The sequence below is a fragment of the Paroedura picta genome, chromosome 11, assembly GCF_049243985.1.
Source record: "Paroedura picta isolate Pp20150507F chromosome 11, Ppicta_v3.0, whole genome shotgun sequence".
In the NCBI taxonomy this organism is placed as follows: domain Eukaryota; kingdom Metazoa; phylum Chordata; class Lepidosauria; order Squamata; family Gekkonidae; genus Paroedura; species Paroedura picta.
The window spans coordinates 12,112,160-12,129,430 of NC_135379.1; the positions used below are offsets into that span (position 1 = coordinate 12,112,160).

Consider the following 17,271-nt stretch of genomic DNA (forward strand, 5'->3'; position numbering starts at 1 on the left):
CATGTGGGGGAGCGCAGAATCGAACCCGGCATGCCAGATTACAACGCACTCCTAACCACTACACCAAACGACATAATAACATGTCGTATTATAAGGTATTGGGTCCCCAAGAATCTGATAGCCTGTGACTTTCCATTATTTGTTGCTGCCACATTTCCCCCTCCAGATATGGAAACAAACATACATAGATCAGGAGATCCTAATTATTGAGAGAGAGAAATCTGAAATCAGGATTTCTATGGGTGTCTTCTTGGGAATGGATAGCGTGAAGTGAATTTCACAGAGCACTTCTAGATTAACTAGAAAATGGAATTTGATAAAGACACATAGTCTAGGGGTTATCTACTACTCTATAACAGGAAAATCCCAAGTCTAATGGAGGATTTGCAGTCACAGACAAGATCATAAGTCGGTAAATGGTACATGCTCCATCTACAACGGAATGGAACCATGTAGTTCTCTGTACACACCTATAACATCCTCAGGCTGAAGTAGGTAGGAGTTTCATGGGCAGAAATGAACATCATGGGTTGTGTCTAACCAATCGGGAGCAGAGCAAAAAAATTTAAATGAGACTTCACCAAGCCCTGCTATAGCCCTTCAATCCTCCTGAATTTCGGTTGTTTGATTGCCTTTGGAGTTAATCACTCTGAGTTTAGGTACTGAATTCCTTTTAGACCAAAAGTTCTGATTCTTATTTAGTCTGTGCATGCTGTACTGCGTCAATATTTGCCCCCTATCCAGAACCTCTCAGGTACTCCGATGTAAACATGTTATATTTTCATGAACTGGCTGTCCAATTTATTTCAAAAGAGTGAGCCTAAAGTTAGAAACACCTGCTTCAGTGGATGAACATCCACTGTCTGAATTAATACAGATGTTTTTGTGGATGGTGGAGCTTTGTATCTGACGCTCTCATATGAAACTGCCTCATCATTTTGCATAGATTGAGGTACTGATGCTGAGGTGTGCTAGTGCAAGGATTGGTGAACATCTATTATTATTATTATTATTATTATTATTATTATTATTATTATTATTATTATTATTATTATTATGCCTGCTAACTACATTTGTAACCCAGAAGGAATGCCTTTCCATTTGGAAAGCCCCAAATTTGCTTACAGTGTAAATGATGGGGAACGAATTTGTGACTTCCCTGCCATATTTGTTTAATTTCTGTCTCAGACCTACATATGCCTTTCTTTTTTAGGGGTTCCCCCCCCCTGAGAGACAGAATCATTGGGGCTGGATTTTTTCATGTCTAAAGCCCCCTACCCCCCCCCCATGTTGCAGTCATAACAATGAACTGTCACCATGCTACAGGTCATGTGGCTGACCCCAACTAACAAGCTGTTCCTGAGTTTAGGCTACTGGGAAGTTTTATTGGCCTTGGTTTCCCCCATTCTAAACACATAGTTATTTCTCAAGGCCCATATAAATCACAAGGTCACATAACTCATAAAAACTGTGACATTCTGGGGATATATGATACAAAGAAGCTAAACTCAGACTTTGTGGCTTTAAATTTCTGTGGGATATTTTATCATAATATCAGCGTAGTTATAACTGGGGCTATATTTACATTTCAGTTTATACAGCACACATAATAAAAGTAGCACTAAAAATTACTCAACGGGATCAACTTTTATATACTGAAGCCATGATTTGGTATCATGTTACTGTAAACTCTGCTTTAAAATCAAGGTAATATAATTCAGTACTAAACTAGAGGAAATGTTGATATGCTTGCAAAACATATTGGGGCTTTGTTTTATTGTGACAACATGGATCATGTTATTAAGTGATTACACTTTTCAGTGAAATCCTATGCAGAGTTGCTCCAGTCTGGGCCTATTTAAATCAGTGGGGCTAGACTGGAGGAACTCTGCATAGAGTTGCACTGTTCTTGAATGTGTTTTTTTACAGACCCTCCTATAGAAATGTTTTTTTTTTAATTGACATTTGTATCGTAGCAAACTGGATGCATAACAAGAATCAAATACAGCAGGTGTGACCTTGCGTGGCAGAAACTTGCACATGTACCTCCCATGAAGTTAACGAAGAGTTGGGAATTGCAGCTCGAAACTGTTTAGGAAGTTGGAAGTAGAATGATAATGCCACAGCACATTTCTTGCATCCCACTACAATTTCTGGTCAAAGAGGTTGGGCAGGTTTTTGATGCATTACACATCCACTGTACCTGCAAACGGAGGCAACAGCTGGGTACATATTCACAACAATATGGACATTAGTGCCTCTGTCATATCAAGCTGCAAAAATATCAAGTCATATGTGGCAATAAACTTTACATGTGCTAAGAAATGGTGTTAAGGTTTGCAGACACAAATTCCTTGCTAGGTCAGGATATATCTCATCTGTATGGGTTGTTACAATTGGGCATAACCACTGGATGAGTTGTAGCTATGACCAAAAGGATGATATTACCATTTTGGAAAGCAAGCATTCTCCACAGCAGTGAATGGAAGATCCAAGCAGTGTAAAAAGGTAAAGGTAAAGGTATTCCCTGTGCAAGCATCGAGTCATGTCTGACCCTTGGGGTGATGCCCTCTAGCGTTTTCTTGGCAGACTCAATACGGGGTGGTTTGCCAGTGCCGTCCCCAGTCATTACCGTTTCACCCCCCAGCAAGCTGGGTACTCATTTTACCGACGTCGGAAGGACAGAAGGCTGAGTCAACCTTGAGCCAGTGCTGGGATCGAATTCCCAACCCCATGGACAGAGCTTTCAGGCTGCTTGTCTGCTGCCTTACCACTCTGCGCCACAAGAGGCTCTAAGCAGTGTAGCAACCCATAATCATATTATCACTGATCGTTATGGTTAGTTTTATACCAAGATACTTAGATTGCTTATGCTGATGCTTTGGTGTAGTTAATTAACAATAAAAGCAAGAATACAAATCCAGTTTGTTTAAATAATGAGTAAGACCCGATGGCGTGTAATTCCCTTCCATATGCCTTGTTTTTATTTCGCTGTTGTATTATGTCTTATCTTTTGTTCTACTTCTGTGTTGTTAAAATTGAATAAACAATATTTTTAAAAATAAAATGTCACTGTGCACCAAAATAATTATGTGCCCCCCCCAAAATACACCAAGCCTTTGTGTATATACTTAACAGACAGACAGCACTGCCTACTATAAGTCACCTTGTATAGGTGAGATGGCATGCTTTTACCCAAACAGTCATCTCTTTATTAGACAGAAGTGCAGCAGGGTATGCCGTGTCCAGGGCTACAATTAGGCCATGGCTATATATATATATATATCACTTAGATCTGATATTTCTTTAGAAAATGGTGTCTGTAGAATAAAATATGACTGCAGGGTTTTTTAAAAATATCTTTAGGTCATCAGGGAAGAACATCATTTACGTGGCAATTTCAGCAGTATTTCAAACAACACAATGTGATCTTAGTTCAAAAATACCTTAAGTGTGGCAGAGGCCATATCTGTGGCAATTGGCTAATGTGTGCGTTCCAGACAAACTGGCGGGGCTAGGATGTGGGGGGGGGGGAGTCATTAATCCATACTAATGATGTATTCCTTTGACCAGGTCCATGTATACTCTGGAGTCAACCCAGATGGAGTTCATTAAAGGAGCTGAGCCCTAGAAAACAGTGTAGAGTAATGGAACCTTTTGAGTGCTTAGCCATTGGTCTTAATGGTCTTGAGCGTTACCGTTTGTTTCTTGATGGAATTCTTAGCCATCACTGCGCTGCGTTTATAGATTATCACTACCTGATTACCCTGGAGGAAAATTTCCATAAACTACATTATATAGCTGTAAACGGTAGTGACATTTTACTTCCTCTTTTAGCCTCTTGTTTTATTGAACATGGATACTGGCCAAAGAGGTCATTGATTAACCCCAGCGGATAAAGACTGAAGAATTTCAAAAGCTTGAAACTTATTTTTGACAGTAATTTTTAAAAAGAAAAAAATATATGAATGTTCGTGTAGAGTTATTGTTAGCCAAGTTCATTATTTTATGGGCACAAAAATCACAATTGTGAAAAGATTTCAAAATTGCCACGTGATCTGCAGTCATGATTTTAAAAAAAAACATATGGGTTTACAGAGCACTAAAGATAGCATGGAAACAGATCTCATTTTAATACATTCTATATACTTTGCTCTTATATGGTCTTCTAATAAAAGAATCTAGTGATTCCATGTGTAGCGATTAGAAGACTTTATTCATACATTCAGATTATCTGATAATAACATCAGTAGATAAGCAGATGGCTAAATAAGTCAGGCACATCAATTACTGGATTTAGTGTGGGTTTGTATATGGATAAATCAGTTGTATTCATTACGAAAAAAATTGTTGAATTGGGTCAGGATATTGTACCTCTGTTTAACACCATTAATCTGTGGCCTATTGTGCATACACAGGTTACTGCAGATTTTCCAAGCCTTATCTCAGATTCCATGTCTGCCTTACAAAACATTCATTTTCCTTGAGTGTATTTTTTCTGCAACTACAAATCCCCCATATTTTTCTCAATCAGGGTGGGAACATCCAAAGGTGTTTTTTTAATTGGCACAATTGCCCTCTCACAGCTGCACAGTAACATCCAGCAAGTACCTTCCATTTAGATTCTTGTGGTTTGGTTTTTGCATTTTAGCATTAGTTCATTGAAGGAAAGGGACCACAAAGGAAGGCAGAGAATGACTGGGGGGGGGGGAGAATGGTGAAACTGACAAGACTATTTTTTTTGAAACTGACAAGAGCAGATGTGAAGCTCCATTTTCCATTTTGCTAAGCGCTAGAGCAGGGGTAGTCAAACTGCGGCCCTCCAGATGTCCATGGACTACAATTCCCATGAGCCCTTGCCAGTGAGCCCCTGCACTAGAGGATTCTCTGCTGTGTTATTAACCACTGTGAAAAATGGAAAAGAGTCCCATGCTCTCATAAGATGGGGGAACATGTAGAGTGTACAGAATGCATGATAGAACCCAATGACACTGGGATTGCAAGCTTTGGTCATTGGCAACGTGCGTGTGTGTGTGTTTGCCTATGCAAAGTTGGCTGCAACTGTACCATGCTTCGTACAGGGCTGCAATTACTTTGGGGCAGGAGTCCTCTGACAGAAGCTATGAGCTTTTTTTAGTCTCATGCCTCTAATGGAAAAAAAATGTTTCTTGACCGATGCCCTAATGCAGCTCCACTGCAACACTAATTGCCTGTCTTCCCTTGAAATTTGTGTGGTTTTTCTCTTTGTGGTTGTCTGATTTGATCCTACACACTGGTTGTTATCTCGACAGTTTAAAAAAAATCCTCTCCTGATTACACTTTTTCTTCCAAACAGATTGATCCTCAAGTGATGCTTAAGTCTGAGAGATTTCAAAAGTTCCATGTGACTCAGCCACCTTTTTAATGTTAGGCTTCCGGAGACTGCTAAAATGGTTCCCCCCTCCCCAAACAATTTTGTTCAGTAAAGCATTAAAAGGAAAAATGTTTTAAAAGCTTTAGATTTCCCATCCCAGTATTGCTCTCTCTTTACATTTCCATGTCAATTTGATTCCCCACTGATCATCTCCCCATTTATTTTATGATTTATTTACTTTTTTGCATTGGGGACATTGCTGTTTGCCTCCTTTCCAATCCCCCTTTCACATCAATACCAGCAGCATGTTTTAAACTTTCCCCCTGTTTTTTTTAATTTTTTTAATGCAGTTATATGAGACTAGTCATTCCTGCCTATCTATCTCCAGTACTGTGAACAGATGCCCAAAATTGACCACATCCTCTTGCACAACTTTTTGATCCAGTGATCCGAGACTAGCAGTAGTATCATTGATAGATTCATACCACTTATTAAAAAAAAAACACCTTAAACTATGGAGGAAAAATGTATAAATGGAGGTTGTACACTAATGAAGTAAGGAGGGTGGCAGAAGATGCCTCAGTGTGGGAGAGGGTGTGAGCCTTGAGGGGTGGTAAAATGGCAGAAGGAAAACATCTGAGGAAATCTGTATGGTTCTGAATTACCTTTGATTTGGAATTGAAACGAGCAAATTCAGCACAAAAGTACTCTCAGAAAATCCGGGTAAACAGTGGCCAGAAAGTAAAGCAAGCATCAAAAGGAGGAAAATCAATGCTGAACAAAAAAGAAAATCCAGTGAGCATGCACAGTGAAAGTGAGGGAAAACACCCATACAAAACAGGCCTATATCTATCTGTATTGAGTTGGATATACAAGCACTCTGATGAAGTCAGTTGCTGTCCATAAAAATGCCATAACTACTGAGTAAGCAAGAAAATTCTGGCACTTTACTAACTTTGAGGCACTCTGTATATGGGATTATAATGTACTCATACAGTTCATTTAAATTCTTTGCACTCCACATATCTGTAAGACCTCAGAACACAAGAGTTCCCTACTTGTTTGCACAACAGATATGGACAATAATTTTTAGACAATACCTGTGTTATTTATGGGAGCAAAAGTTTGCTTTGAGAATTATGGCAGTAAATCCTCTGCAGAAACAAGCCTTTATAATAAAGCTGAGAATCCACCCATCCATTTCCCCCCTCCCCGCCCCTTTCCACCTTTTCCATTTTAATCAGCACTCCATAGAAAAGGCTCAGCCAAAGTTGTTAATTAATCCCCAGCATTTTGCAGAGATTAAAATAACCTGTATAAACAAAAAGGTAATGAAACTGGGGAGTAGCTGGATAGCTAAATTCATTTGATCATTGTGAGAATATTCAAAAATGTCTTGGTCATTTCCTAAATCTTTTGGCTTTGGAAACATACCTTGTCTGGTTTAGAGACAGCCTATAAAATCAGACAACATTTTTTTTATTTCATGGAGAATAGCGGAAAGTTGGCAGAAACTAAGATTTTGCAGTGAAATAGGGAGGCAAACAAGTTGTAAATGGCTTTAATATCTTCCAGATGGCCCCCTTTTCTTAAACTTGGGGACTAGATTTAGAGTAATTAAAGGCATGTGAATTTCTTATAAAAGGCTGAACTTCAGCAGCTTGACACTGGAAGACTCCATCAACTGTGTTAATCTGGTAAGCGTTTTCTCCTTCCCTTTCTCTCTGCTTCCCCTTTCGCTGAGATCCGTGCATTTGTGAACATTTCTTACGTAACAAGGAATTTGTCCCTATCAGAAATGCCAAAAAGTCCATCAGAGAGAATGTTCATATCACCAAAGCCTTTGTTGCCATGCATTTTCATGATTATATTAAAGCCTGGCCGTTTGATGCTCCTCTTGCTGTCTAGAGCAGCCCTTCTCAATTGTTGAGAAACCCCTGAAACATTCTTCAGGGTCCGAGGGACCCCAGAAGGGATGTAGTTGTGCAAAAGGTGATTGGGAAGCAGAGCTGTGTCCATGCCCACCCGGGGCCCCTCCCCTTACCACCCCTCCAGGCCCATCAGCAGGCTGTAGGATTGCATCTGAAGTATACATCTCAAGGCCCCTATAACACCACTGTCCGGAGTCTAAAATAACTTAAGTGTGCTGTGCCATTGCAATCCACATGATAGTTGCTTGTAGACTGAATTTGATCCAATTATGCCCAACCAGAAATCCCAGGCCTAGGAATATTTTCTCTCAGCACACATTACTATTAAGAGTAAAGGGTATGAGTAATACTCTGTGCCCAGACATGTGCAGAAGAAAAAGCTGGTAATACAGGGAATGTAAGATAATAACATAATGCCATTCATTGTTTGGAGAGGCTGTATATTAAGTATGTTAGAAACGGAGCAGTTTCTCAGTGGAACAGGCTTCCTCGGGAGGTGGTGGGTTCTCTGTATTTGGGAATTTTTAAACAGAGGCTGAATAGCCATTTGACGGAGAGGCTGATTCTGTGAAAGTTCAAGGGGGTGGCAGGTTACAGTAGATGAGCGATAGGGTTGTGAGTGTCATGCATAGTGCAGAGGGTTGGACTAGATGACCCAGGAGGTCCCTTCCAACTCTAAGATTCTATGATTTGCTATTCAACACTAATTCTTCTCCGGGCCTACAGTTTATCCAGTTGGAATATTCTTGTATGCACAAACTGTGAGGATTCTTTGTTTTGTTCATGTCTAGCTGAGTACCAATGTGAGTTTAGTTAAGCCGATAAATTTAGAAATAATCCGGACTCTTAATCTGTATTGTTTTCAAAGCTCTTCGCTGCATGTAGAGCAAGGCGTTTAATCTTGGAAGAGAGAGACTGGAAAACGGGTTGCCATTTTCAGCCACACGTGTGGGCTTGACTCATCTTTCTGCATGAGCCGATAGAGCTCTGGCTGACTTCAATCTCACTTGATAACAAATTATAGTAACATTTGCATTGGCTCTCTTTTCTGCCATTTTTTGCACTGTGCACTTCGGAATCCAAGCCGTCCAGCATCACATCAATAGCAATAAATTCCTTGGCTAACATTGGTACACGTGGTTATCAAGAAGGACATCTTTCCTCCTGTTTCTTGTGGAGCTCCTTCTCCAGATAATGCGAGTAATAAACTTGACCTATTGTTACGGGACTCCCCAATGTGAATACTCTTGTTGAACCATTGTGTGCTGCCTTTAATAAACACAACCAGTATCATGCACTGTTTGAAATGTCACTCATTTTGCAGTCTTACAGATGCTTATTTTGGGGGGGAACAACGCAGAAAGAAGTAAGACATAGTAGCAAAATTGTACCTTAATGACTCCAGTCTTGAAATCCACATATAGCTTTGTTTTGAAGATATACCTATGACAAACATTTGAATGTGTGTTCCTTGCATTCTCATAAACAGAAACTTTTATGCCTGGAGAACCGACAATTTTTGTGCCCTTTCTTATAAGGCCAGGTTACGTCCACCAGGTGTCTTCTTCAGCAAAACATGTCTAATCAGTCCGCAGGGAGAACTTGCAATACTCCAAGGAAAATGTGCAACAACAAGTACATTAAACCATCGATCCAAATGGTGGGTTTGACAGGTAGAATTTCTTTTTAACCCACAATCGCACACTGCATCGACCTCAGAACAAAAGCTTTAATCTCTCGCCATGTATTAACGTGGAGATATGCAGAAGCCTGAGTTCAGAGGACCGATTCAACAGTGTATAGAGAGTTCCCTTTGCTGCTAATGGCCAGGCTTGCGAAGCATTTGTGAGACCACTAACACATTCAGAAGACAAAAACAGACACAAGCGCATCAACGCCAGTGCTTATTGGAACTGGAGAGTATGGAATTCTCCCAAATCTGTGTTCTTTGTTACAATCCGCCCTGCCTTGTGGTTCTTTCTTTTTAATGGTTCTTGCCTGCCCTTTACATCCCCCTCCTGAAACCATAACTTAACGCTTTTCCAAACCAGAGCTGATCTTTTTTGCAATCCTCATATCGGAATCCTTAAGAGGAAACCTGTGTTCTTTCATAATTCTGGTGGGAATCTTCCTCAGACAGTGTTTTACTGAACCATAAAATTAGGGCTGTCTAGTAACAGCATGTTTGGCCTGTGGTTATGGAACTGGGAAGGGAGGGGGGAAGCTCCTCGCGCTGCCTTTGAACCATTTCCCATTGACTGGGGAGCTGAGCGCAGCTTGCCTTCCATGCAGGGAGCGTTTCAGGAGTGTGGAAATGAGAGATCTCGGGAGAACCGAGCGAGTGCAAAAGTGATCGTGAGGTTATATTTATTTACCATAATCTGGGCATGTGCCCAACGGCGAGCCACAAGTCGTCCTGTTTTGCTTCTCCCATTTCCTCAAATACCATCGCTGTTTATAACTCGGAGCTCTCAGCAGCGCTTGGCAGCGTCTCTGCGTCCACGTAGCCGTGCTCCGGGCCCTGTAGAGCTATAATGTTGTAAAAATATTTGCCCTGCCACTGATAGCAATAACAGAGCAATGACTCGCTGGCTGGGAGAGCCACAGTTGCAAGCTCAGCATCCTGGGACGTGTGCCAATCCAGCCTGGATGTGCTGCTGAAGTGACACATTTGGCTTCCTTAGAGGGAGGCCAGCGTGCCAACTGCATCCCTGGCACAGCATTTCCTAATGACAAACTTATGGAGTGGAGCCGGTACCAGCTCCAGTGGGAGAGGCAAGCTGCTTTCCTTTGCTGCCTCAGCAACAATGCCGTTTGCGCGTTGCAACCTGGCATTCTTCTGCTTTGAAAAGAACGACGGCGCTTCGGTCCCTGTTGCTGGTTCAAAAGAAGTGTTAAAATGACCAGGGAGGAGGACTTCATGAAGAAACCCCTGTGATACACGCTTGTTTTCATTGTTAAAACAAGCCCTTTTGTGTAAAAGCTGGCTTTTACACGGCACTGATAAAGCTGTTCTGACCGAGCAGTGATATCAGGGCTCTCTCAGCCTCATCCACCTCACAGGGTGTCTGTTGTGGGGAAAGGAATGGTAACGCCACTGTAAGCCGCTTTGAGACTCCTTTGGGTAGGGAAAAGCAGCATAGAAGAACCAACTCCTTCTTCTTCTTCTTCTTCTTCTTCTTTTCAAACATAGGTCCTAATGCAGGATGTGATTCGTTGTTTGTAACTGCTCAATGCAGAGTTTGTGATGAGAACATCCATGGACTGTTGGCTGCATTCTAAATTTTGTCACCTATCGCACGGCATAGTGGTTAAGAGGGGCGGCCACTAATCTGGAACGCTAGGTTTGATTCCCCACTCCTCAATATGCAGTCTGCTGGGTGTCTTTGGGCTAGTCCCAGTTCTCTCAGAGCTCTCTCCGCGCCACCTACCTCACAGGGTGTTTGTTGCGGGGAGAGGAAGCGAAGGCAATTGTAAATCACTTTGAGACTCCTTCAGGTAATGAAAAGAGGGATATAAAAACCAGCTTCTAAAAATTACCACGTGGCTGTCAGAATTTGTGATGGAGCAAGTTGTTCGGAACAGACACAGAATCCGTTGCAAACCGGAGCATGTGATCCGCAGTCTGTAAAACAGCATCAAAACAGCCAATGGCCTGTTGCTACAGAACAAACCTCTCCGCGTGTTGTCACTACGGACTGGTGGAGAATTTAGCATGTGCTTGAGCTGGTGCGTTACTTGCTTCAACCCCATATTTTCCATTTCAAGGGAAAGCTTCTGGCACTGTGATAAGCAGCCTCATGAAGGCAGGCTGAGAGAGACGCAGGTTAAGGCAGCCCACACATTGATCCACCTGATCCTTATTGTCAAAATATTACTCAAGAACTGACCTCTATCCATCTGCAGGGCCATCAAGGGAAGGACCATCAAGTTCCACTTACAAGTTCCACCCCACGGGGCTTTCAAGGCAGGAGACATCCAGAGATGGTTTTGCCTTTGCTTGCCTTTATGCAGTGACCCTGGACTTCCTAGGTGGTCTCTCCTCCAAGTAGTAACCAGGCCAACCCTGCTTAGCTTCTAAGATCTGACAAGAACAAGCTAGCCTGAGCCATCCCTGTTGGAGTTTAATCAGCTTAAATCCTAGCATTTTCCCTTCGGCTTGCTTGTGTATCAAACCAGCAGCTAAATGTAGGAAACAGCTGGTGAACTTTGCGATCCTTGTCCCTTTTAGTTAACTTTTCAATAAATAAAGGATATCTTCATAAACAACCAGCAGTCCAGGAAGGTCCTGAGTCCTGAGAAGTACAGTCGCTCTACCTCAGCGGTTCTCAACCTTCCCAATGCCGCGGCCCTTTAATGCAGTTCCTCATGTCGTGGTGACCCCCAACCATAAAATTATGCAAGTGTTCTTTCACAGAAATTAAACCCAAACTGACCAATGGTGTGAAGATCCATTGTTCATTGAGTGGCCTGCATAGTGCAACTCCATTACTCTATGATTCTATGATTCATGAATGTATATAAATTGGGGTTTTTTGGGGGGGAGGTTCTCAGTTCAGTTCTGCCTCTTGACCCACAATGCTGATCTTGCTCTTTTCCGCTGCTCCAGACAAACGCTCTAGCTCGATCTACCCTGCAAGACTGTTGTGTGGATTGTTCCCCCCTCCCCAGCCAAGTTTCTTGCCCTGCTGCAACCCCTATGAAAGGGTTGTTTGACCCCCAAAGGGGTCCCGACCCCCAGGTTGAGAACCACTGCTCTACTTCAAATATGGAAAAGAGCCCTTCTGCTGTTTTCTAAAACATAATGCATTAAAAAAAAACTCCGTTCGGAATACTTTTTAAATGGAAGGCGATGAAGAGCCGGAACGGTTCTTCCTAACTTTGCTTTACTGGCCATCTTAGCCTCCTGAAACATCTGTGAAATGCTCCTAAAGTGAACATTTCCTCTGTTGGTTTCCTTACCTTTGAAACGGGACAGTGAAGCTAATGCGCTGATCCACGGCTCCTAAAACATCACTTGTGTAAGGGGGGAGGCTGTTAGCACAATATTTCACATATGTTAATGCTTACCGTTCCATCAGTGTCAGCTATATTTTCGGTTTGATATATACCAAAGCTGGCATACAATTTTAACCGGTGAGGTAATGTCATTTTTAATTTAGAGAGCCTTTCGCTGTCCACTCTAGCTCGTGATATCATCTTTGAAATTGTCTCCTGGGATCTCATGTAAACATAAGTAATGGGACACAGGCCGTCCAGCGGAGAATCGTGAAAGAGAGCAAGGCATCATTTCTTTTTGTCCTTTGCGCTCTTCAAAATTGTCAGCGGTAGTTTACGAGGCTGCCATTTTAAAATCGTTCCCCGTGCATTGATATAATCTGAGACGTCTTGGCGCACCCAACAATAGATCGAATCTTCCAGGGCAAATTAATAGCAACGTATTAATGTCAATGATAGAATAACGAAAGGAAAATGCGATTCTGAGGACCAAAAGTTGCTGGATCCGTTTTAAAAGTAGAAGAAGAAGAGTTGGTTCTTATATGCCACTTTTCCCTACCCGAAGGACTTTCAAAGCAGCTTACAGTCACCTTCCCATTCCTCTCCCCACAACAGGCACCCTGTGGGGTGGGTGAGGCTGAGAGTGCCCTTATATCGCTGCTCGGTCAGAACAGTTTTATCAGTGCTGTGACCAGCCCAAGGTCACCCAGCTGGCTGCATGTGGGGGAGCGCAGAATCAAATCTGGCATGCCAGATTAGAAGTCCACACTCCTAACCACTACACCAAAAGGCAATGGTGCTCAAAGAAATAGATGGTTAATCATTCTAGCCTCTTTTTGAGTATTACCAAAGAGGCCTCAGACCATATGTACAAATGAAACATAATCTGATGACATCCCAGCTATGTCATTGTAGACCAGTTCTAATCCTTCATTCCTTACAGAGTCGCGTGAGGGTACTTGGTTTTCTCAAGCTTTTCTCAGTATTAATTAGCAAACCGATTCCAAAGATTTGTTCTTGTTTTTATCATCTGCACATGCATGCGTGTATTCCTGTGCGGCCGCCGTCACACATCAATGAAAATGCACCATGCTACTGGACCCAGGGCAGATCCCTGGGAGGTGATATATATCAGTGAAATTGATATTTGCAGATAGAGAAGAGGCTTGTAAAATGCTGAGAGCAGCCTTGAGGCCTCACTAAAAGGCAGGCTAGAACTACTGCAATAAATAATCGCAATTTGACTTTCTGAGCTGCGCGGCTTCAGATGCGGTAGGGTTCTCCGGTGCAATATTTGGCTGGACTGTTGCCTTTTTGAAGAGATGTACACAGTGTGCCTCAATTCACATCCTTCTTAGGGGTGTGTGTTCCTGCTTGGGTTCATCGAAAATACTAAAGGGCATGATTGCTTAAGTTGATTTCAGTTTGATATTCATACTACGTCTCTTCATCCATGCATGCTTTCTCTTCTTCAGACCTAAATGTAGGGCTCCATCACTGTGTCTGTGGGGCCATGTACACTATAAAGGTTGTGTGGGGAAACTAGTGGACCTTCCATAGCCCTGGGCCAGGACGCGTCCGCGCTGGTGGCAGTGGCGAGCATTATCAGGGATTTTCCCCGAAGTGCTGCCACCGCCAGCACGGGCATTATAGCCCGTGCATAATCGGCCCACCAGGGCATTCCTTCAGGTCTCCAGAGTTTCCACCAACAGCATCACACAAAGGGAAGATAGGTTAGGCATATTGTCATTTTCCCAGATGATAGAGTCCCAGGTTCACAGCCTAGAGGTCTGCCTATTCCTTGAACTTTTTGTCTACACCAAGATCTGAGTTCCTTAACTGGGACCTCAATCCACAGCAGCCTTCTCCGTGGGCTTAGGCTTCCAGGCAGCCAGGCCTCCAAAGATCATCCGAGTAGCAAAAACATCAAGTTTTCATTGAACTAAAAGGCTCAGAGTGGAGCGTTTACAGAGGAAGACTGTCGTTACAATCTTTGGGCTGATCCTGTGTTGAGCAGGGGGTTGGCCTAGATGGCCTGTATGGCCCCTTCCAACTCTATGATTCTAAGATTCTGTGATTCTACAATTATATTTTATGCCCATTCTTTATCTCTTTACTAATGTGCACAACTAGTGCTTCAACAATTTCAAGTGTATTGTCCTCAACTGTATTTTCAGTGTGTGCAGAAGTTATGCGCAAACCTTAGAACGAGGATTGTTTTGAAGACCTGTTCTAGGCTTTGGCTTTCATGAAGGAAGAATTGAGCGGCCAGGCAAGCAGAGCCAACGCTGAATAGTTGAGATGCTTTGAGCTGGGGAAAATATCCCCCACTGGCTACAGTACACCCAGACACTGCTTGTATGGCTCGGTGATAAAAATAGCCTTAAGTCTGGGTCTGAGTTAACGTAATGCAAAAAGAAGACATATGCTTAGCTAAGCATCGTTTGCATCCGTCTAACATTAACCAGGGGAAGAGAGGAACTGGGGGAGAGCATTAAATATTTAGGGCTTCATTTTTGCAGTCCTTTGAGCCAACGTTTGGAGAGTTGCATCTAGAAACGAAAGCCAAAAAGACATTTTAGAATTCAGACTAGAACTCCCGTTTGAAAAGAACACTGCGCATTATGTATTGATAACAATGGCGCTATAGACAAAGGAATGCAATTTAATAATACAGAACCGTGCTTATGAGATTTCCTTTTTCTTGTTAATTGGTTACTTTAGCTGACATTGTCTGTAGGCATAATGGGCGCCATTCTTCCTAATAGTTCCACATTGCCAGATGATGTCTACAGACATGATGTAGTCCATTTTAATTATTTCATTTTGCTTACATCTCTCAGCATAATGCGGCTTTCAAGCCGGCCAGCATTTTTCTTCATTATGCATGCCGCCCAGCTAAGGCTCCTAAATTAATTAGCTTTCTTTTCTTTCCTGGAAGTTTAAAGTTGTCTTTCTTCCATTTATCTACCAGGTATGATTATGTTGAAGTGATTGATGGAGACAATGCCAGCGGGCGAGTGTGGGGAAAGTACTGCGGCAAGATTGCGCCCCCGCCGGTGGTATCGTCGGGACCGTACCTCTTCATCAAATTCGTCTCCGATTATGAAACTCACGGGGCCGGGTTCTCCATCCGCTATGAAGTTTTCAAGAAAGGTAAGCCGATCTGCCCATGGCCGCTCTGCCGTGGTAAGTAATTCTGACGGATCAAAATTAGAGTGTTGACTTTCACTTGAAAGGCTGAACTTTTTAGGGAAATTTAGAATGCTCCTTATGACCAATTAGTGGTTGGCCAGTTGAACATGAAAGTGCAAGATCCAGTTTAAAATCTATGGCGGTGGAATGTGCCGTCGGTTGCAGATGACTTTCGGCAACCCCGTAGATTTTTTATGGCAAGAGACGTTCAGAGATGGGTTTGCCGTTGCCTGCCTCTGCATCGTGACCCTGGATTCCCTTGGTGGTCTTCCATCCAAATACTAACCAACGAGGACCCTGTTCGACACCAAGTTCAGGGTAGCCTGGGAAGCTCAGTTGAATCTCAGCTTAATCTGACAAGAACTGCTTTTCCCAGTCAAGTCAAGGGACTACCTAATTCAATCATCTTTTCCCAGCAGTGGCCAGTGAGACTAGGCACCCAAATGCCCAGGCACCCAAATGACTTCTCGTGGTAGACCAGTGAGTAGGTTGCCAGTGTTCTGCCACAGCTGCATGTGCTGCTCCTGGGTGGATCTAAGCCAAGCACTGGCGGTATTGCTGTAGGAGCTTGGATTGGATGTGGCCAGTCACTACGGTGGCCCAGGAGGAGGAGGAAGTGGTGGTGGTGGTAGTGGGGGTGATGGTGATGGTGATGATGATGATGATGATGATGATGATGAAGAGTTGGTTTTCATACCCTGCTTTTCACTACCTGAATGAGTTTCAAAGCTCTCCCCACAACAGATACCTTATGAGGTAGGTGGGGCTGAGAGAGCTGTGGCAGAACTGCTCTGTGAGAACAGCTCTAACAGGACTCTGACTAGCCCAAGGTCACCCCGATGGCTGCATGGGAAATCATGATTGCGGGGCATCAAGCCCAGTTCTCCAGAGGTCGCTGGCTTATAACCACTACACCAGGCTAGTTCTCTGGGTCGTGATATATCTTAAATCAGGTCTCTGTCCAGGCACAATGGTGCTGGATATTTTCTATTGTTTGTGTGTGTCATATAGCAGGGGTAGTCAACCTGTGGACCTCCAGATGCTCCTGGACTACAATTCCCATGGGCCCCTGCCATCTGGAGGACCACAGGTTGACTACCCCTGTCATATAGTATTCAGTCCCTCTGTTTAGCCTCATGGCTGGTATCTTTTGGTAGACATATTCTCTATGAATCTATTTATCATTCCCAGTGTTGTTCTGAGGGTCATAAAATACAACACCCCTGTGTGCAAACTCTAATAGAGAAATTCATTAGAGCAGGGGTAGTCAACCTGTGGTCCTCCAGATGTTCATGGACTACAATTCCCATGAGCCCCTGCCAGCGTTTGCTGGCAGGGGCTCATGGGAATTGTAGTCCATGAACATCTGGAGGACCACAGTTTGACCACCCCTGCATTAGAGGAAATGACTAGTCCTGGTGACTTTGAGACTTTCCCAAGTTTTCTTTGAATCTGACAATTAAGGACTTGCTGGATCAGGTAAAATGTTCGACGCGAGCAAAATCAAACCATTTACTGCTGACGAAAAGGACATGCTTTATCAGTATGGGTTTTTTTTTTTCCCCCTTAAAAAAGAAAAGCGTCCAAGAAAAAAAAGAAATCTTTACTTACAACCGACTATTTGTTGAATGATTTATGACGTTGCCATTTTTATTGATGTGGTAACCTTTTCAGTCTGGTGATGTGGTCTGCTTGGTATTCCTGCGGAGGATGACGGGATCAGGATGCATTTCAGTCCACATGGTTAACAGATGACAAAGAGGCTCCAATTAGTGGATCTTTAAGCATTTCTGC

The 17,271-nt window shown here is 42.9% G+C and overlaps 1 protein-coding gene across 1 annotated transcript in view; it reads left to right on the top strand.

The window, feature by feature from the left end:
- The window catches only part of NRP1 (neuropilin 1), a 140,204-nt gene that overhangs the window by 40,257 nt on the left and 82,676 nt on the right, over positions 1-17,271 (top strand). The window contains 1 exon segment of the mRNA XM_077304236.1: positions 15,257-15,438. Coding sequence (XP_077160351.1) covers positions 15,257-15,438 — 182 coding nt within the window.